Source organism: Nyctereutes procyonoides, unplaced genomic scaffold (assembly GCF_905146905.1).
Source record: "Nyctereutes procyonoides isolate TBG_1078 unplaced genomic scaffold, NYPRO_anot_genome, whole genome shotgun sequence".
Taxonomy (NCBI): Eukaryota; Metazoa; Chordata; class Mammalia; order Carnivora; family Canidae; genus Nyctereutes; species Nyctereutes procyonoides.
This window is the reverse complement of record NW_026575142.1, coordinates 66,593,852-66,615,704: the sequence shown is the minus strand read 5'-3', so window position 1 is coordinate 66,615,704 and position 21,853 is coordinate 66,593,852. Positions and strand designations below refer to the sequence as shown.

At 49.2% G+C, this 21,853-nt stretch overlaps 1 protein-coding gene across 11 annotated transcripts in view; it reads left to right on the top strand.

Annotated features, from left to right (window-relative positions):
* Positions 1 to 21,853, top strand: part of TNIK (TRAF2 and NCK interacting kinase) — a 375,104-nt gene that overhangs the window by 306,591 nt on the left and 46,660 nt on the right. For 4 of the 11 annotated variants that reach the window (XM_055308517.1, XM_055308514.1, XM_055308515.1 and 1 more), the window contains exons 13-19: positions 1,297 to 1,407; positions 2,662 to 2,748; positions 3,776 to 3,964; positions 5,340 to 6,491; positions 12,967 to 13,131; positions 15,433 to 15,672; positions 16,721 to 16,827. In XM_055308517.1, the coding sequence (XP_055164492.1) occupies positions 1,297 to 1,407; positions 2,662 to 2,748; positions 3,776 to 3,964; positions 5,340 to 6,491; positions 12,967 to 13,131; positions 15,433 to 15,672; positions 16,721 to 16,827 (2,051 nt within the window). The remainder of the gene's footprint in view (positions 1 to 1,296; positions 1,408 to 2,661; positions 2,749 to 3,775; positions 3,965 to 5,339; positions 6,492 to 12,966; positions 13,132 to 15,432; positions 15,673 to 16,720; positions 16,828 to 21,853) is intronic. The other 7 variants (XM_055308518.1, XM_055308521.1, XM_055308519.1 and 4 more) reach the window with 3 other exon arrangements.

Sequence of the window (21,853 nt, the reverse complement as noted above, 5' to 3'; positions counted from 1 at the left end):
GGAGTTTCCGACGTCTGCTTGGTTTAGCTGGGCCTGTGACGGAGAGCTTTTGTACCAGAAGGTTCTTTCCCTGGTTGCCCTAAGCTCGCTTGTCAGTGTGATATAGGCCCGGTCCGTTCTGCTTTGAGTAACTCCCATCTTCTCAGCCGGGCAGCGAAGTGCTGTTGAGAATGTTAAAGGGGAATGAGCCCCTCGCATGGATTCCCCCAGACCTCGTATTCGAGGAAGAAGAAATCCTAATGCCAGTATAGGGCTGCGGCCCTTCTCAAAAGGAGCACGGATGGCATGTGGTGTAGGAAGACACTTCGCGATGCGTGAGCGTCCTGTGCATTATGGAATGTTTGGCATCCCTGGCCCCTCACACGAAGTGCCAGTCATGGCCTGTAGTCCTAGAGACGGGAGAAGAACTCCCGCAGGGCCCTGCACATCCCCAATGCTCCAGGGATTGGGGGACGGTACTGTCCCACCGAGAACCGTTGCTTCCTGTAACTACCCCGAGATGGGCCCCCTTTCCCAGAGCACGAGGAAGAGCCGGATTGTTTCCCGTCTATCACTGCTGTTGCCTCTTCATCTTCTGTGCTTTGAAATCAAGCTCCGCCACCGACTGGGGGGCATGACCTGCAACAGGAGGGGGACCTTGGGCAACTGCCGGATGTCTCCGCGCTTCCGTTTTCTCATGGGGCCTGGGGATGGTAATAGTCACCTCCCCGTCAGCAGATCTTTGCGACCATTAAGTAAGGCCGAGCACGAAAGGCCTGTCACCCTGTCCGCTGGCCATGATGCGCGTGTAAGGGTCTTACTCGATGAGAAGTTGAAATGCACACGGACCGGAGAATACTCCAGAGAGTAAAGAAAGGCAGCGTGGGGTAGCACATGGGGTGGCGGATGGGGTCAGAGGCAGTGAATTCTGGCCATTAATTCCCGAATGGCCTCGAGCAGGTCACTTGATCGCCTTGGATCCTGCTTTCTCTCACCTGTGCTGTGTTTGTCCTGCGCGTGTCAGAGACCAGGTGGCGAGCTTTGCCCACGCGTGTAGGACCCGCAGAATCTCCTCAGCGGTTTGCTGACATGTCACATGTCCTATGTCCCCGTGCGGGGGGGCCTCCTGCCCCTGAGTGGAACCCCCGCCCGTGGGGGGGGGTGCACTGGGCGGGAGCCCCGGGGGAGTAAAACCCGGGGAGCCTATGGCATGGGCCGCGGGGACTTGCGTGGCCCCGGCTTGCTCTCGGTGCCCCACCGTCGGAAGGCCCTGCACCCTGTCCCCCCGCTCACGCTCCCCTGCTTGTGGCCCCGCAGCAACAGCGGCGGGAGAAGGAGCTGCGGAAGCAGCAGGAGCGGGAGCAGCGCCGCCACTACGAGGAGCAGATGCGGCGGGAGGAGGAGAGGAGGCGCGCCGAGCACGAGCAGGTAGGCGCTCCTGAGCAGGTGGGGGGTCCCGGGGGGGTGGGGGGTCCCCAGGATGGAGCTCCTGAGCCAGCTGCCCTGGGGGGGGTCCCTGGGGTCCCCGGGTGGAGCTCCTGAGCCAACCGCCCTGGGGGGGGGTCCCTGGGGTCCCTGGGACAGAGCTCCTGAGCCAGCCGCCCTGGGGGTTGGGATGTAGGGGTGGGGGAGGTCCCCGGGGTTCCCGGGACGGAGTGCCTGAGCCAGCCACTCTGGGGGGGTCCCCGGGACAAAGCTCCTGAGCCAGCCACCCTGGGAGGGGGTCCCCGGGATGGAGTGCCTGAACCAGCTGCCCCGGGGGAGTGGAGGGGTATCCCCAGGGCGGAGCTCCTGAGCCGGCCGCTAGGGGTGGGGGTGGGGGTGGGGGGTTGGAGGGGTTTCCCCGGGAAGGAGCTCCTGAACCAGCCACCGTGAGGGGTGGAGGGGGGGTCCCCGGGAGGAAGCTCCTGAGCCGGCCACCCTGGGGGAGTCCCTGGGAGTAAGCTCCTGAACCAGCCACCCTGGGGGTGGAGGGGGGTCCCCGGGACTGCTCATCAGCCCGCTCCTCTCGCCTCTTCCAGAAGCAGGACGCACAGCCCTGGTGATGCCCACTGGTGGCGATGCCCGCGTGGCGCCTGGCTTCCTGCCGGGCCGAGCCTCCTGACCCACCTTGATCTTGGGGTCCCCCCAGCCCCAGGGGGTGGTCCTGGGAACGTGGCCCCGAGGCCCGATCAGCGAGCCGGCCCGGCCGTGGCTTCGGAAGGGCTTTTCTGTTCGCACAGCGTCCGGCCGAGCGGGTGCGGCCCTGGGTGCGAGTGACGGTCACACCCCAGCCTCCATGGGCCCTCCTGTGACACTCGCGGGCCGACCACAGCCCACGAGGATTCCTTCCCACCACGCACAGGAGCCCCTGAACCCCTGGCCTTGCTGCGTGGGGAGCCGGGGCGGGGGAACCTGCGCTGGAAAGCTTTCGAACTGGCCGCGTTCATGAGAGCCGCGAGGCCTGGGCTTTGGGCCGCCAACAAGGGCTTTTGCTTCCCTACTTTCCCCGTGTGGTGAGAGGACGTGTCTGGGTATATTTTGGTTTCTGGTGTTTTGTTTTTTGTTTTTGTTTTTTTTTACTTCCCTCCTTCCTTCCACACTTTCCTTGGCAGCTCTTGTCACCTTTGAAATTACCGGTTCTTTTTCTCTCTCTCTCTCCCTCCTGTGTCGCTGTGCGTGCTCTGCTGCCTACCTCTCCAGGAGTACATCAGGCGACAGTTAGAGGAGGAGCAGAGGCAGTTAGAGATCTTGCAGCAGCAGCTACTGCATGAACAAGCTCTACTTCTGGTAATGGGAAAGCCGAGGGCCAGCCACCTGCTCTGTGTTCCTCCTGCGTGTGTGCGCGTGTGTCCTTGTGTGTGCCCCCTAACACGCCGGTCCTGGGGTGGGGGGGTCCTCCAAGCCCCATGGACCTCCAAAGGCTCGTGGGGGCTTACTACGTTTCCTGACCTAGTTTGCCACCCGAATACATGTGAGGCACTTGGAGGCATCCCTTAGTGCCTCCTCTTTGCGAAACTTTCGCACGAATCCGGGCATATTACCAGTTGGGGCTGTTTTCGAGACCCACTGTGTTTATCGCAGAGTAATTTTTAAGGTCATTTGCAACGTGCTGGAATACAATCACAGCAAAAGGCCCCTCCTCTGTAGGTACCCACTCAGCTCTGCAGTCATATTTCATCTGCAGACTATTAGTTTTACCCTTACGATGGGAACATTTTGTGTTCCCTGCTCACGCGGCTTCCACTTGAAGTGCTTTTTTTATTATTATCGCACTGCTCTCCAAATGAGCTTCTTGATTTTTTTTTTTTACCTGAAATTCTTCTTCAGTGGCCCTATGATATTTTTCAGCCTCTGCATATGCTTGCCAATGGCCTTCGTTGGACCAACTTTTGTTAAACGAAAGAGGATTTGAGCAATACCTGTAGCTACTTACTCAGTTTGGGGCTTCATTGGACATGTTTGAATGGTTTGGTTACTAAATCAGGAAGTGGATGGCTCCCTGTAGGGGTGGTGCTGACCATCCAGATGTCCTCATTATTGCCACTCTCTTGGTCGCAGGTCAGGGACAAGTCACTTTGCAATGAGGGGTGTGCTGTAGGGATTGCCACTAAGGCAAGAGTGTTTTCGTGACGTGCTAAGCCCCGGCTGGAGCCTATCTCTGTAACACGCCCTGACATCCTTCTGTGGTTCTGTTGGCGTTCAGGCCTCTTGTTACCATCTCTCTGGGCTCCACTGCATGCTTCTCCGGTGCCGGCCAGTGGTTTCCATATGGTGATTTGGCCCTTTCTTTGCTTCTCTTTCCTGGTCTGGATAGGAATATAAACGCAAACAACTGGAAGAACAGAGACAAGCAGAAAGACTACAGAGACAGCTGAAGCAAGAGAGAGACTACTTGGTTTCCCTCCAGCATCAGCGGCAGGAGCAGAGGCCTGTGGAGAAGAAGCCACTGTACCATTACAAGGAAGGGATGAGTCCTAGCGAGAAGCCAGCATGGGCCAAGGAGGTAAGTGCTCCAGCAAGTGTAGCCATGTCCCGCCGGCCGGGCTGGTGGCTGCGGTGAGTTGACCCAGTAGAAGTAGAGAATTAAACTAGTGCGACGCAACTGGAAAACGATGCCTCGTGAGCAGTGCATGCTTTGCTTTTGGAAGAGCCATAATATTATTTCTGTAGAGAATTGGCAAGGCACCTGAATCCATTAGTGATTTTTGTTTTTCAGGGATTTTTTGTTGTTGTTGTTGTATCTTCTTGGATACAGGGGATTTTTGTACACAATAACAGGAAGTAGAAAAGTCACTTTTGTCCTAAGGGTCCGAATGAGTTTGCAACATGAGGATATTTAATGACTTCCCCCATGAAAGAAGATGATTCAGTAAAGACTTAGGGAATTTTAGGTATAATCATTTCCTGTCTGTACCTAGACCCTAAAAGTGATCGTTAGCACTGCCGCCGACTCTCCCTTGTTCCGTTGCGGTATGAATGGAGGCACAGTTGGTCTCAGACCCGCGGTTGTGGCGACTGCTTTCAGGATCAGAGGTCATTGCTAGTTCTTTTGCAAGTACTTCCAAAGCCCTGGTTCTTCATTTGCTCAACTACTAGAGTAAGGGCGGATTTTTAAGAACTCGGCCTTGTGATGAGCTATTTTAAAAATCTAATTTAAAACTCTTTGGATGGGAGGAAAAAAGGTGATGACCCAATGGACAGAGCAAAAAAAAAAAAAAAACAAGATCAGCCAAGCTTAACAACCTTCCCAGGAGTCGCTGTGTCAGTCTGTGTGCTTAAAACCCTGGTTTTCAGGTCTGTCATTGTTTGTGGCACCCAGTGATTTCCTTTATTTCCTTGTAAGCATAGCCAGTCATTTAAGCGGATGTTTGTGGTATTTTGTATTTTCTTCTAGTATCTTCAGGTGCTAGAGCTTATTTCAAGTTATCTAGAGTACAGTCTTACCAGAACTAGATTTCTTAACTAGATTTCTTACCTAAGATCCCATTTTTATAAACATATTCCCGTCTTTTTATTTTTTTGTTCATATATATATATATATATATATATATAGAAAATGCTTGAAGTGATGTCGCCCCAATGTTAACGATGATTGTTTAAGGGCAGCACAAACAATTTTTTTCTTTGAACTTTCTTGTATTCTCATATGTTGCTTAAATCTTTTATGGTGATTGTGTGCTATTTTTACAGAAACCAAACTTTTTTCTTTTAAAACTTAGAAAAACGGAATCTGTAGAGAAAATCGTTTGATTCCACATAAAGAATGTTTTTGATCACTTTCCTTTAGAGTCTATAAAGATGATTTGTATTTACCTGTGTCTCTAACAGCTGCCTCTTTCTCTTCGATCAATAACTCAATTTTGTGATCCTACTCCCAGGTACAGCACCGACCCTTTAATAACCCACCTGTTCTTCCAGCTAAGCAGAATCACTCTGCTGTTAGACAGCAGCTGATGTGCGTCCTGGCTGGCAGAGATGTGCCACCTTCCTCCACTGCTAAACCGTTTTCTGGCCCTGCCAAGTTGAAACCCTCAGCTAAGCTACACTCACAGCTCCTGATCATGGCAGGTGTTCAGAAGGCTGAGAAATTAGGCTCCGCTAAGCTAATGCCAGTAGCACCTGCAGAGATTAATGATGCCAGATCAAGACTTCTCTTGGAGCATCACTCATGGAAGAAAGGTGGACCAGCTTGTCCTATTAGAGTTGGTCTTGAAGAACCCCTGAAGGCTCAGGAAGCCTGGAGGACCACAGTGAGATCCCCACGGCGATCTCGCTCCCAAGGATGTAGTCCAACTCAAGAGTTAGGGTCTAAGGTCGTTTGTGTGTCCTCTCCCAACATCTTCAAAGTGACCGGCCCCAAGTTGTCCATCACTGCAAGTAAGAAGGGCCTTAGAGACTCCTGCGGACCTCGGGGCAGGAGGGGCATGAATCCATGCATCCTTCCAAGTGCCTCAACGCCTCTAAGAAGTGCTGCATCGCTAAATGACCTCTTCTTGATGCATGACCACATGGCCCTCGGTGCTCCCAGCCCCAGGCATGAGTCTAGGAGAGGTGCACCCACAGACCCCACTGGAGAAGATCGTGATTCTTTGCAAAGCATCCCAGAATCCCTCCTTTCCCCCGTGCACCTCCCTCATGTGCAAATGTTCCAGCAAAGGGGGAGAAGCCCGGAGCCGTTCCCACGTCCTTCCTTCCACCTCTACCCGGCACATTCTGATGTGAACTTAACCACTTTGACTTCATGGTTATCTAGTTACTCTTTGTCCTCCTCGCTAAGTTTCCCGGCCTATCCTCTCTGTTCGGAATTGGGTCACAGTTCCCGAGCTTTCAGAAGTCGTGGCATTCCTGGAGGCCAATCTCTGCAGATACCATCAAGATGGTTTCCTAGACCTTCTAATTCCTCTGTGCTCCCTGGCCAGGCTCCTAGCAGTGAAAGAAACACAGCAGTTGGGCGTGCAAACAACCCAGCTGTGTCAGCAAGCACTCCCGATGTGAGGTTCCCCGGCCATCATAAATCTGGGCCACCTCTGGTGGGTGACATCTTCCAAGGCCTCTGGCTTCCTAGCAGCTGGCACTCTTCTTTGGGCTTCACGCAATTCTAGACATGTGTGGGAATATTCTTTGGGGATTCATCTTTAGTCCTATCCTCCTGGGTGTGCTTAACGTAATCCGGCTTCCAACTAACCAATCTATTCATGAAACCGTTCCCAAGTCTTAGAGTGGGTGTTCATATTCTAGAAGAGAGACGAAACATTTAGATCATTGGATAAGTGATGGGCTGAATTTGGAACTGGAGTGACTGGTACACAAATAAGAACAAATAATTGTCTGCTTTGGTTTGATTCATCCTTCTCTTAACACCCACTTCTTAAAATGGGAAGAAAAATGGGTATGAGGATCCTGGTCTCCTTGACCTTTTTAATGCTTCTCCGAGCAGCATATGAACTTCTCAAGCATTGTTTAAAGGTTTCTTTCCCTATAACAGTGAGGTTGCCGGGGCTGAAAGTAGCTAGACGACAAAATACATTTCAAAACTCTAGATGTGGACAGAATTTCAAGCCCAGCCGAATCTTACTCATCAGCCAAGAGAAAGAACCTGAGTTAAACTCTCTTTAGCAGTTAGAATAAAAGGCACCCTTTCTTTTTCAAATGCATCCTCTCCCAGGGTCTAAAATGGAAGTGATCCTTGCCAGGGACGAGGGGCCAGCGGTGCCCATGCCACGGGCTCCTCCCCCTGCAGCCTCTGTGACTTATGCCGTATCTGTCTTCTAACTCAGCTCTCTACCTCCTCCCCAGGATGGTTTGTCCTTCTTTGGTTACTTTCTCATCCCCTTATTTCTCTTCCTTTTTTTTTTTTTTTTTTCAAACCGACAGTTTCTCGGCAGCTGCTGTGATGTTACAGTGCCTCACCGTCGGTGATTTTGTTGCTTCACTTTGTAAAACGTTAGGTCATCATCGCATTTCTCATTAATCTGTTGGATGTAATAAGAAGAAATGAAAATACTCCTCTGCACATCTTGTCAAGCTCTTCCCTCCCTCCTCTGACGGAGTGCTTTGTCCCGATTGTCACACTGACTGTGATTTTCAGATTTGGGCCAGAGAGGAACCTTCCTGTCTCTATGGAAAGGGGCGGGGTCAAGGCATTTTCACCCCTTGCAAATTCTCGGCCACTTCTGGATTGGGATGGAAGTTAGATTTGTTTGGTAAAAACATCAGTATGATATTCTGTTAAACATCAGCAGGAAAAAAAAAAAAAAAAAACATCAGCAGAACCGGGAGGTTGTTTTTTCTCAGTGCCACTTTTTGAAAGATGGAGATTCCTTTTCTTATAATACCTTTTTGCTTATAACGGAGCAGATTCCTTTCCTTAAAATGGCTTGTGGATGGGCCTGGCAGTAATTGTGCATGCCTTCCCCCCCTCCCCCCTGTATTTTTTTAAATCTCCATCAGCACGCTGCAGTGATTGAATGCTGTCCCCACATGAATACTGTATGAGATTGTATTTTAATTTTTTTCAACACTCCATCATGTTCTTACTCTGTGATGCATTCCAGTCATCTGGCCATGGTGTAATTTGGCAAACGATGGGCCAAGATGTCTCTTTATATCTCATCAGCCCATAGGACGCTGAAATCCCTGCATGTAAGAACTCCTCCACTTGGTTTTCCCTACTCTACACTGATGTGGGGGTTTTTCCCCCCTTTTTATATGACTCATTTTACATATGAGGTCCCAAATTACCATTTAGAGTTTACAGCTCTGCTCCCTTCTTTCCTCAGTTTCTGCTTCGCTCTCTTAAGATCTGGCATGAGAGAGACCTGGGAAGGAGTAAGAAGTTTGAGTTCGAGTTCTCCCACCGCCGGGCTGGGTGGCCGGGACAAGTCTTGTAGCCTTCCTGAGGTGCAGCTTCCCCAGCTGCGCGTCCTGCCTCTCGGGAATGCCCCCGGGCCATCGCATATGTGAGCGATCCATGGAAATTCTAGGCCCTGTGCAGATACAATGAAATACAGTCTTCAACACAGTCACGTTTTGTTTCCAAGGCCACTGTCACCCACCAGGAATAAGTGTTTTGCCTCTGTTGTTTCTGGTTTGGATTTCACAAGGGCAGTCCACATGCAACCCCATGGCCTCCACCCACTCCCCTCCAGGGATACATGCACACTTCTTCACTTCTCATCTCAGCTTGTGAAGGGCTTGCCTTATTATTTTTAAGTTACATGCTCCATCCCCATGAAGACCTAATACTCTTCTCTGGAGTCATTGGTTAAGAGTGGGTACTGGACAAGTAGTCCAGGCTCTTGTCTTCAGACGAGACTCCTTTCTAAGCATTTCACATGAATGAGTCTCCCCGGTTCTCACAGGTGCCTCAGAGAAGGGATATCCCCAACCTTGCTCAGTAACCATCTGTTCCTGTGGTTTTGCCAAAGGACAATGTGACTCAACTCTTTATGTGACCAGTGAATGTGGGGTCCTACAGAGTTAATGAGCACTTGAAGGTTATCTGTCGACTTCTTTCTCTTTCCCCAACATTGCCAGTGAAGACAAAAACATCAAACTGTTTTGCTCAGTTGGAATTCCCACGTGACTGTGTTTAATTCACCATAGATAAACAAGCTTTTAAGTAAGGCCTTCTAGACCACAGACCCCACGGATGTTGCATCATATAAAGCGTTATAAAAAATGCACCCATATGACATCATAGATACAGTTTTGCTGTCAACATCTAAAAAATCACTCCTATGATTTTGTTTTGAAATATTCCTCTCAACAGATACCATTCATTATTGCTAAGGGAGACATCGAAAGCTATGAATTGTCGCCAACGTACAAAATAATTTAACAATTGACATGTGTCCTTTTTTTATGCATGTTTAAACATTTTTATTTATTCTGAGGAATTTTTTGAAATCTTGTAATCAAATTTGTTTTCAGGTCTCCTGGGTTTACATAGCCTTTATGCATCTCAGAGGCGTTAGGCATCACTCCTGTAGAACCCAGTGGACAACACAGCCATGCCTGGAGCAGATTTTCATTTCTGAGACCACAATTCTGTTTCTTTTTTTCTCCCTGTAATGCTGTAATACATAGGAAAGCATTTCTGCAGAGGTGATCTAAACCTCTCAATTTTAGTTTTAATGTTAAAACGATCCTTTTAATAAGAAAAATATGGCTTTTGTCCTAAAACTGATCAGTCCCTCCTAATCTTGTTCTCTACATTCACTGATAATCCCTTCAAGTATGAAATCCTTCGTAACAGATACCTCTTGTTGTCATGGTCCAGCACCTTGACACTCTATGTCTGTTGCTACTAGAACATTCTTTTTTTGGTGGTGACTCTGACATTTTACATCTCCTTGGAGCAGAGGCTCAGCTAATAGACTTATTTTTAGTGTTATATAAGGCAGATTGAAACATATCTTCATTGTACCCCAGGGTTTAATCATATATATCCTTATTCTGGGTGAAAAAACATTTTTTTTTCTGTCTCACTCACAGATCCATCTCCTTCTCAATTAGTAGGAATAAGATGTGGTGAATCAGGAGACAGGCCTTTGCCCAGTATCAAAATAATCAGAAGGGCCTGAGCCTAGATACACCACCCAGCGTCTCCTTTGTCTGTCTGATAGTAGGATGCTTGATTTGGTATCTTTGCTCCAGTACACATGCTGTTTCCTTTGGTGCAAAAAGCAGTGGGCAGCATTCTCTTCCTAAAAACTTTAGGACAAAGTTCTCTTGGGACAAAGCATACAGCCAAATGGCTCATTATTACACCTTTCTCATAGATTTTTGAGTTTCTTTGGACATACTCCAACCCAGGAAATTTCAACAAATTAAACCGTCCTGAAACAACAGTAGATTATTGTAACCATGTATTTTAGAATGGTACAGCCTGACGCATACCGGTGGTGGGATTTAGTATGTAAACCACTGAGAGAAGGCACGGGCAACTTTAGCAGACGTGCATTCGTAATATTTACTCACAACCTATCAAACCCGTTACCTGCCTGTGAATTCGGCGCCTCACTTTCCTGCCCTGTTCATTTCCCACGTGGCTCTGGAGCCGTGTGGCCTGTGCTAAGAGTCCCCCCTTTACTGGAACCTTGCTGCTGGCTGTTGCCAAAAGGATTTTTCGTCTCAAAAAAGGTTTCTTTGCTCACGGTGGCATCCTCTTCGACTCCATCCCCTCAAGGCAGACTTTTTCTAGTGCTTTCAGAATGTGCTGTCTCTAAGTGTGTGTTTAAAACTGAGGGTGTTTTATAGCTGGAAAAGATAATAATAACAGCAAGTGTTCTCCACTCTTCCGGGGAAGTAAGCAGATGGCTAATATTTGGCCGAGTCCAGTGGTCTGGAAGTCGTCACTTTGTTTTCAAGGACACTAGTATTTAGAAAAGCAGTACAGTGCATGGCTTAGTCTGAGTTTATCTGTCTTTGTGGGACTTTCTCTTCTTCATGGTCTCAGCTCAAACCTGGCTTTATTTTATTTTTTTGCTCCGTGCAGTGGTCAAATAATTACTGCTGATGTAATACTTTGCATACACACGTACGCAAAGTATGCATGTTCTGGCTTTGGGTAGCTAACCTGGTTTGGTGTGTGGTGAGCTCTGGGACGTGGAGTTTCTTTTTTGGGGGCGGGGGGGGACGTGAAGTTTCAACACCAGAGTCCACTGGATGCCAATCGTATGTACCCTGCACAGCCATGGTGGGAGAGGAGATGTTGAGTTCCCCCGGGTAGAAGCGGGGGCACGGTTTTCTATTCTTCAGCCCCCCTCGTTATGTTAACACGTTTGCAGTTAATATAAGCACCTAATAACAGGCTTCTGTATCTGAGGCTGAGTCTGCGTCTAGAAAGATTTAAAATGAAATAGGAAGGATGGGAAAGAACAGCTCTCGTGGATTTTTATTTCAAATCTGGCAGTGAAGTGAAGAAGGCGCCCCCTGGAGACGGGTCTTGGCCTGCAGGTGGGCTCCCTGGCGGGCACTTGGAACCCTCATCAGTGAGTCAGCAGAAGGGGGGTCCGGCTCACACTGCAGGGTCACGGTGGGGGGCGCTGCCTGGGAGGTTTGGAATATAGGGCTGCCAAACTGACCCTACAGAAATAAAGGGCAGGAGGAGATTGATCTGAAAGCAAAGGCCTAGGCCTCTTGAAGCTGTCGCAGATCTTCAGTCGTGCCTTGCAGTGTCCGTCGTGTTCATCTAAATCTCCATGGGAGATGCCCTCCTTGACAGTCTGCAGGCTCCGGATGTGGACAGGGGTGGGGGGTGTCCTCCCATGGAGGGGGCGCCCCCCGGCCCGTAGGCCTTTCCTGGGGAACACTTCTGCTCAGGCCCCTGCCTTGGGCTGAGACAGACTCCCCAAGAAGGGGGATGACGAGGGAGATGAAGTGACCCCGGAGGGCGGCCGGCAGGGAGACAGGGAGGCGGGGAGCGAAAATGCAGGTCACGCGTGGACGGGCCCGGAGAACGGGGTGGGGAGAGTCCAGGCCGGAAGCGGAGCGGGGAGATGAGGGGAAAGAAAGGGCCCTAAAGAGGGGGAAGGAAACGGTGCGGGAAGTCCACTGAAGGGAGGGCCGCAGCCCGTGGGGCCGTGAGGAAGGGGTGTGGGCGCCTCCTCCAGGCGGTCCGCCTTCCCCGGGCACCCGATGCCCCCACACTGCCCTCGGGCTCCCTGGCTGCTCCACAGCCTGGCGACCCGTTGGCAGGATGAGAGCCAGGCAGCGCAGGAGAGACTGCTGGGGAGGCCCAACTCCGGCCGGCGGCCCTAGTGCAGGGCCCGGCAGCACAGGGTGATGGCTCCCGGCTCGGGGCGGGTGGTGGTGTAAGGTGGGACTCCTTCCCGAGAGACCCAGAGAGAGAGGGAGAGAGAGGGAGGCCGAGACCCAGGCAGAGGGGGCAGCAGGCTCCATGCAGGAAGCCTGACGCAGGACTCGATCTTGGGACCCCGGGGTCATGGCCTAGGCCCGAGGCAGGCGCTCACCTGCTGAGCCACCCGGGCTGCCCCCTCCTACTTTTGTTTTAAAGAAAGGATCTGCCTTTTATTTTTTTAAAATATTTTATTTATTTATTCATGAGATAGAGAGAGGCAGAGACCCAGGCAGAGCGAGAAGCAGGTTCCATGTAGGGAGCCTGACGGGGGACTCGATCCCGGGACCCTGGGGTCACGGCCTAGGCTAGAGGCAGGTACTCACCCGCTGAGCCACCCGAGCTGCCCCCTCCTACTTTTGTTTTAAAAAAAGGATCTGCCTTTTTTTTTTTAAGATTTTATTTATTTATTCCTGAGACACACAGAGAGGGAGGCCCCTGCGGGGAGCCCACACAGGACTCGATCCCAGGACCCTGGGGTCACAGCCTGCCCCCCCCCCCCGCCCCCGGGGCCCCAGAGAATAGCTTCTCCAAAGGTGCCTGCCGCAGAGCAGGTGCGGGGCGTTGAGGGCCGAGGACGCAGAGCAGCCTCCCGCCGGCCCTCAGGCCTGGGTTGTGTCCGACTCGTCTGCTTTGACCCCCAGGTGGAAGAGCGCTCGAGGCTGAACCGGCAGAGCTCGCCCGCTATGCCGCACAAGGTCGCCAACAGGATATCCGACCCCGCGCTGCCCCCGAGGTCCGAGTCCTTCAGCATCAGCGGGGTGCAGCCTGCCCGGACGCCGCCCATGCTCAGGCCGGTGGACCCCCAGGTACAGCCCTTGGGTCCCCCGGGCCCCACGGGGTCCAGGGCCCCCAGGCTTAGGGCAGGCCCCAGGGGATGCGGGGCGGGGGGAGCGCTGAGAAGGGGGCCAGCGCCACCCTGGGCTTTGGGCGCACCTCCGGTCAGCCCTTGGGCAGCGGCCTCCCTGGGGACACGGGTCGGGTCGAGCAGGGGCGCCGAGCCCCTTAGGCCGAGGTACCGGCCACGGCAGCCTCGGGGTCATAGGTGAACAGTTGTCTCTTGCTCCCTGCGATTTGGGCGCAGAAAGTGTAAATGACCCTGGATAAAATTGTGGCTTCTAAGCCAGTGGTTCCCCAAGAGTGCTCATGGCACCCTCAGCATCAGCGTCACCCAAGAGCTTGGTGGAAATGCGGATGCCCAGGGCCCCCTCCCACCTGCGGCCTCACACCTGTGCCGGCCCAGCCCAGCCGTCTGGGGCCCTTGAGGCCCCTCCCGCCTCCCCCGGCCTGCAGAGCCCCAGCTGGGAGCTATTTAAAAAAAGGAAACCGTTCCTCTGCTCCAGGACAAGTCTCTGGGAGGTTTTAGAGGACCTCTTGACCGGTAAATACTAAAAATGAAAAAAAAAAGTGTGGAATTTTATGAAAAGTAAGAGTGATAATGCAGCCAGTTTCACCCAAATGTCTTTGAAGACTCTTAAGTAGGTTTCTGTTTTGTGCTATGTTCTTAAAACATGCCCTGTTTTCATATTAGGATTTAGTATATTAACATTATTATATATATATGTTATATATATTATATTATATATATAATGTTGTTATATTAACATTAATAAAAACCTGATCGATTTAGAGGTCTTTTCTGGTGGAAGCATAACATTCACCTGAAGCAGACCTTGAGGGTTTTCTCTGAACTCTAATTAATGACACTTCAGGTTTCAGACCAGAGAGGGTGTGAAGAAGCTAAGGCAGGGCTGCTCCAGGGATAAGACCTCAAGGGCTAAAGGAGCAGGGCCAGGCTGGCGGAAGAGGGCTGCGGAAATGCTCCCCAGTGGCCTGGCATCGAGAGTTTAGACCGAAGAGGGTCTGCTAGGTCCCTTGCACAAAGCAGATACTATGTTAGTGTTTACTGACTTAATAGTTTAATTTAGAAAGTCCCCTAGCCGTTTCGCCTGCCGAGATTTATTGACCACATTCCACATGCCAGGCACAGTGTAGACTGAGAGATGCCATCCAGACACGGCTCCTATCTCCAGGGAGTCGGACTTTGTGATGGGGGAGGAGACAGTAACAGTTAAGTGTGAGTGTGTGAGTGGTGCTAACGGTCAAGAACACTCTGAACTCCTGATCTTATTGTTTTTTAAGATTTTATTTATTTATTTGAGAGAAAGGGAGAGAGAGCAAGAAAGGGCATGAGCAGGGGGAGAGGGAGAAGCACGCTCCCCAGTGAGCAGCGAGTCTGACGTGGGGCTCGATCCCAGGACCCTGGGATCACACCCCAAGGCAAAGGCAGACGCTTACCCAACTGAGCCACCCAGGCGCCCCTGAAAACTCTTGATTCTAATGATTTGTCTTAAAGAGCCACATTTCTACCAAAAACGGCATGTCTTCTCTACACGAACGATATGAATGCGTGCCCACATATGTGACTTTCCCCCTAAAAGAAACATCTTGGTGTGGATGGTAAGAGCCGTCATGGGTGGTAAGAGCCAGCTCACCGGAAAGTGGAGTAGCGCGGAGCTAGATGTCTGGACCGTGAGGTGTGTGAGGCTTCCAATCCAGGCTCCAGCAAGTATTAGCTGTGAGATCCAGGTTGTTACTTCACCTCTCTAAACCTTCCATCCTCACGTGAAAAACGATGAAAATGATTGTGTCCGCCTCGTAGTGGATTTAGTGAGTTCATTAGAAGTAAGGTGATCCGGAACACTCCTTGTTTTACAGAGCCATAGCACTCTCTAAAGCCAAAGTTGAGGGTTTTGAAGGAGGAGGTGTATCATATTAGAAGAAAAGTGCTTGTAAACGTATTATACTGCTGGTCAGTAAGTGTCCACTGAAAAATTGCTATTATTGTCCTCACACCTATTTCACAGACTTCTTAGCGGGCCCAAGTGAATCGCTTAGTTTTTGCCAGGCGCCCTGGGTCCGGCCTACACATGGCTGTGAATGGGAAATGTGGAAGAGCTTCCAAAAGCAGGTTGGAGACAGCTGTGATGGGCTCCGTGTACTCCAGCGCTTGTGCTCTAAAATTTTATTTTCCCTTCCACTGAATGGAGGTCCTAGTAGATCTGCTTTTTCTTCTAATAATGCCGCTACCGTGTTGGTTTGACGTTTAGATTCCACATCTGGTAGCTGTGAAGTCCCAGGGACCTGCCTTGACCGCCTCCCAGTCCGTGCACGAGCAGCCCACCAAGGGCCTGTCTGGGTTTCAGGAGGCCCTGAACGTGACCTCTCACCGCGTGGAGATGCCGCGCCAGAACTCGGACCCCACCTCTGAAAACCCTCCTCTCCCCACTCGCATTGAGAAGTTTGACCGAAGCTCTTGGTTACGACAGGAAGAAGACATTCCACCAAAGGTAAATAGGCTGGCGGGCCTCTCTCCGCGTTCCTGTCATCTTCAGCCTCGTTTACGATGACTATTACTACGTCTCCTCCAGCCCTTCCACAGCAGTGAGGAGCAGGAGAATGCCAGAGCACCACCCCTTCTTAGGTTTGGGTTTTTCCCCCTCCTGGTTCCCAAGCTAAGACTTGGCCCTCGTCAGCTAAGCTACTAATGATACATTTTCCTACTGTGTGTCTGCTGGTGTGCACAGTCTTTTTGAAGACCCTGCCAGGATTTTCAATATTAATCCTGTTTTGAATCACATTTGCAAATCGACCTTCCAAAGCACAGTGTTGGGGGGGGGGCGTGTTTTTAATTAATGACTGCAAATTGATTAGGAAGTGGGAACACTTAGCATCCATTGAAGTAATTGCTCTGAGCTCACTGGCATGTGGCTCATGTCCCAAGCTGTAGCCCGGTACCCTCGTTTCTCGCCAGGTTTCATCATTTCCTTATCTGTTTATCAGTTAGGGTGGAGCTCAGCTTATCTGGATGATTCTCATCTGATGCAATTTCCAATGATCAACTGAGTTAATGGTATCCCGGAGAAATTTCTGGTATCCACCACCCGTACACAAGCAAAGGAGGTCAACTATTTTAGCCCAGTGAATCAAAATAATTAGCTTGGTCTGCTTTTTAATTTGTTTTTAAAATTGAAGACCAGGGGGTGGTGGAAGGGGAGGTGGGCGGGGGGGTGACTGGGTGACGGGCACTGAGGTGGGCACTTGACGGGATGAGCACTGGGTGTTATTCTATATGTTGACAAATTGAACACCAATAAAAAATAAATTTATTAAGAAAATAAATACATAAAATTGAAGACCATTCTCCTTTATGATCGCTGAATGTGCCTCAGTGCCTTCTGTGTGGTTTTGTTTAGGGAGTTAAATCTTTTCTCTGAAAAATGAACACTATGTCTTTCCCATTTCTGATAGTTTCTGTAACTCCTGGTAAATTTTAGGAAAGGAGCCTATTGGAGCTATTTCATGGAAACGCTTTCTGAATCCTGCTTTTTCTTTCAGGTGCCTCAAAGAACCACTTCCATATCCCCAGCATTAGCCAGAAAGAATTCTCCTGGAAATGGTAGTGCTCTGGGACCCAGACTAGGATCTCAACCCATCAGAGCAAGGTAAGGCGAAAAAGATGGTTTCAAGTGAAGGAAAAGGCCCCCACCTGTCATTGTCATTATTGCTTTCCTAAAAATCATCCGTCCTTTTTTCACTTGAGGCTTGTTGACTGGCCACTTGGACCGTGAGCTCTGGTGGGGCCAGAATACATGCCTCTTATTTCTGCGCCTTTCACAGAGATCAGTGAACAGTGGAGGCTCTTGGGTGAATGAGGGAGTGGGTGAAGAAAAATGAGACCGCGGAAAAGCCAAGCCGGTGTACCTCACTTGACAATTTTAAAAACTGGGGAGTAAAGTTGCAAATATAAGTCTGGTTAAAACACCCCAAACCATTACTTCAGAGACCCTTTGGCAAAGTCAGCAGAACAAGATGGCCTGGTTGGAGGTGATTTTTAATGCCCTGGGAGCCAGTAACACATTACAAAGGCAGGGGTGCCCGGGTAGCGCGGTGAGTTGGGCATCGGACTCTTGATCTTAGCTTGTGTCTTGATCTCCAGGTCGTGAGTTCAAGCCCATGTAGGGCTCCATGCTGGGTGCGGAACCTACTTTAAAAAAAAAGGGGGGGGGCATTACAAAGTCATTGCCAAAGAAGCGCATCAGTGGCCATCTGCAGAGCTTCCTAGCTTGGCACGTTACAAAAAGACTGTTTCTTAGCAGGAAGTCACCTCCTTGGCATTACGGAGGGTCACTCAGATACAGTTCTACTTCCACCGCGGCTCTGTACTCTCCTAGAATTTTCCATCAACAATGGATATTCCTACAGTCAGGAAACTGCATCCACCTACCGGCTGGTGTAGAGGTCTCAAGAGAATCTGGAAAGTAAACAACATCTTTACTGTATCTGAGCTGGTTTTATGTGGCGACAGACACTATTTGCTGCTCTAGTTTGTCGAGCTTCTCTCTGATTTTTTCATGATGAATGCACCACTCTTTAGGATCAACCGAAATAGCAAATGGTCTCTGCTGAGACTATAAAAAGAGTGAGCTTGGGCAGGCTGTTGCATTGTTCTCCCCTCATAAGAGGAGGCCTCTCCCTTGCTAGTAAGGACAGAGGCTGGAATGAAGGAGAGGATTATCTGTGCCTGCCTCTAATATATGGAATTTTGATATAGTGTGGCTTTAATTTTCCTCTTCACGTGAAGAGCTTTAGGAAGAGGCCAGTCCACAATAAATAAGATGGAACTGTACTAAGAATAAGAACATTAATCCCTTTAGGGCAAAGAAGTTCGCCCGTTCTGGGTGGGATTGCCACTGGCAGGAGGCTCCGCATGAGCCATTTTTTCCCAGGGACTTGTCAGCCTCACCCCGAGCAGGTGTTGCTAAGCAGCGCTGAGAAAGTCCAGAGTGTGCTGTGACCAGAGCGAGAGGAACAGCAGCCCTGGGATTGCCGGGGTGAACTTTGTCAGATCCCCCTCTTCAAGCAGCGGGGAGCCCCCGATTATCGGTGCTTCTTATTCCTCTGGACCTGGGCCCCAGGGCTCCATTCATCAGATCAGTTGCTTAGAATTTTAGCTGCTGTAAATCAAGCCTCATTTCAACTCTAAGCCTTTTTCCCTCCTATCACCAGAAAGAAAGCGCACTATCATTTTATAATGAAATAAAAAGCAGCTCTTTGTTCCCGCCGAAGTGTTATTTTAATGACGTTAGGTCCAAGATAGTTGGCTTTTGATGGTCATTGGCTTGTAAAACATGAGCTTTTCCCCCTCAGAACCACTTAAGTTTGTTCTTAGTCCAAAGAATGCGGACTTTGTGAGACAGCTAACATTTCTCTGCTTACAGAGAAGGGAAGGAGGGAGCTAAGGGGTAATAATTATTTACCTACAGTGAAAGTCAGAGGGATTGTCGGGGAGGGCCCTGGAGCCTCCCATCCCTGCCGCGTGCAGTAATCCTACTGAACGCTGCTTCTTGCTGTTCCCCATCTCCAAGTGACCAGCACTTAAGATGTGAATCAGACTTTGCAACTCTAGATTGGATTGCATTTTTTTAAGTTTCAGGATTTGGCTTATCTACTGTGATAGATGTAATTTTTAGCTCATGATTGCTTCATAATAAAACACCCAAAAACTAAGTGGTCTGAAATAGCAACGATTTCCAATTTCTTACGATTCTGTGTGTTGGCTAATAGGTTTTTCTGACGGTCTCATTTGGGCTTCCCCATGTGGCTGCACTGAGCTGATGGGTCAGCTGTACCTTCATGTGCTCTCTCATCCTGGTCTTCTTCATTGTTTGGCCATCTCAGGACAGCCTCCTGGCGGGGAAAGCCCCAGAAGCCCCAGTACACAAATACTTTTCCAGCCCTCGCTTGTTTCACCTTTGCTGATGTCCCATTGGCAACCACAATCACATGGCCAAGCCCTGAATCAGTGGGTAAAGGAGACACACGGGGGCATGGACAATGGGAGATGTGACTGGCCGGGGGCATTACTGTAAAGCAGACTCTCCTGTTTTACACTGGTCTTAATGAAGTCCTCATAGTTCTTTTTGTACCATTTTTCAGGCAATTGCCCATTCATAAAGCCATAAAAAGGGGTTGTTTTAAGTAATCAATAATTTACAATGTTTATAAGCTATATTTCTTATAGTTGGTCAATATTCCTTTTTATCCTCCAGCCCTCTTGCTTGAAAATGATCCTCAGGGTAGAGTGGGAAATTGGCAAAGTAAAAAATGGATCCCAAGAAAAACCACACATGTTAATAAAATAAGAAAATCAGGATGTTTTGTTATTATTTTTTTTCATTTGCTAAATTCAGCAAATGTATATTGGGGACCTCCTGGGTCCCCAGTAGAGAGGCATGGGCCCCCCCTATTCAAAGGGCCACATGGGACCTTGGGAGCCAGTGAGTCAACCAAGACCACCTGAGTCTAGGGCCCATGGGTCAGAGGATAAACCATTACCTGCTACTCTTTGGGGCTATGGGCATTATTAGGGGCAAAACTCTGTTACTTGCCTTGCTTTCTTATTTTGCTTTGGGGTAAATCTGTGAATTGGCTTGTCTGAAGAAAGCAAAAGAAGGCAGAGGCTCTGTCTTCTCCTTCTGTGGCAGACTTAGGGACGACAAGTTTAAGGCAACAGTGTCTGAACCCAGGAGGAACCCCAAGTCCCTGCTTGGAGAAGAACCACCAAGGAGAGCAGTTCTATCTGTGTATATTGTGATATGAGTGGGAAATAAGCCACTTTTGTGCAAAGTCAGTAGAAGAAAGAAAGAATAGAAAACAGAGGCTAATGGTTAAAAAGCTCAGTTTTTGCCTCCTGAATTCAGGTACTAATGACGTCCAGGTACTAGGTGCAAGATGGTGTATGTTCCCCAGTGACTGCAGAATGTGTGATAATTTCTAAGAATATAGGAAACAGTATGTTTAAATCAGTAAACTACTTGGCACCCTGAATGGAAGATTCTTGAGGTGAGTTAAAGTGAGAGTATGCAAGCATGTACCCATAACGTGAGGAAAACATCGGAGCTTTACTATTTTCAAAAGCCTTCCTTCTCCCAGAAAAAAACGTCCAAGTATGTCACTCTTCTCCTGTCTACACACACGACACCAAATCGAAAAGAGCCCTATAGGAATATGTTTTAAACTAGACGTGTATCAGGGCGCCTGGGTGGCTCAGTCGGTGAAGCGTCTGCCTTCGGCTCAGGTCATGACCTCAGGGTCCTGGGATCGAGCCCCAAGTCGGGCTCTCTGCTCACCAGGAAGCCTGCTTCTCTGTCTCCCCACCACTCCCCCCCCCCCCGCTTTGATCTCTCTCCCTTTCTTTCTCTCTCTCTCTCTGCCAAATAAGTAAATAAAATCTTTAAAAAAATAAATAAAACAAAAATAGTTGTCCCATGGGATCTATTTATAGGCCCCAGACTTTCCTACCCAAGCTGGTGCTAACGTCATTATGTGCATTTGACAGTTCCCATCCTACATGGCCAAAGTCTGCGTGACAACCCAGTCACCGTGCCGCCGCCACCACCACCACCGCCACCACCACCACCACCACCCCCCCGCCTGCCTGTTCCCCTCTTCCTTCTCACACAGGCACGCGTCAGCCTGCAGTTCTTTCTTACCTGCTGCATGGACTCCTGGGTGCCTTATGTTGTCAAGGTGACCAGCTGAGTCTAGATCAAGATTTGATTTGTTCTTTTTTTAAAACACTGTCTTAAAAAATTCCCAGGTAACTTCAATATTTAACTTTGATTCTTGTGTTCCTCTAAAGCAAATTAAAATTTGATCAAACAAGCACATTTAGAATATGAAGAGATTTAAATTAAGCCAGAAACACCTGGTCAAAACCCAATGACTAAATGCTTAATTTCAAAAAATAATTCTCTGTCCCGTCCCAAACCTATCTTCCCATGCCTCATTTGTTCTCACTGGCTGTGTCATCAAAGAACAAAGTAAAGTGAATTTTGGCTGTCAGCCAGTTAATTATAGACTTGGCCCAAGTATTTGGGCCAAGAAATCACTTTGTAATCCTAATTTTCTGTTTCGACTTTTTATATGAGTCGGATAAATGGAATAATTGCCACATTTTCACTTTACTGTGTGTTTTATAGCATTGTCTGTGGGATGGCAAATGTATGAACTAAAAGTTGGCACTTAAAGAAATATATGTGAATGTTTTCAAGTTGTTACACATTTGGATCTGAGTAGTTTCAGTTAAGATGTGAACAAAGGAAATCTGTTATTTCATAGAATTCTTCTGAAATTCCCTCTAAAGGCATTCATGTCAGACCCCTTGGCCCCACAGCCAGACCATATTACTACATAATAAGGAAAAGAGAAATACGAGTGGTGTAACAGTTTCTCAAAATACTTCTACTCCCCCCCCTGCCCCAAAAAAATGAGGTAGAAAAAGCATTTTAAAGTTTTCCCAATTTCTGTATGTGGTTATATAGAAACTAAACACTTCTTTTAGTCTCCAGCCGCAAAAACAGCAGCCTCCTAAGGTCAGCACCCACGCTGGTTAGCTCCGGTGAGGAGGAAGCCCTAAGGAAGCCCAGGTCAGGGGTTTAATGCCCGTGGGAGCCAATTAACTTCACA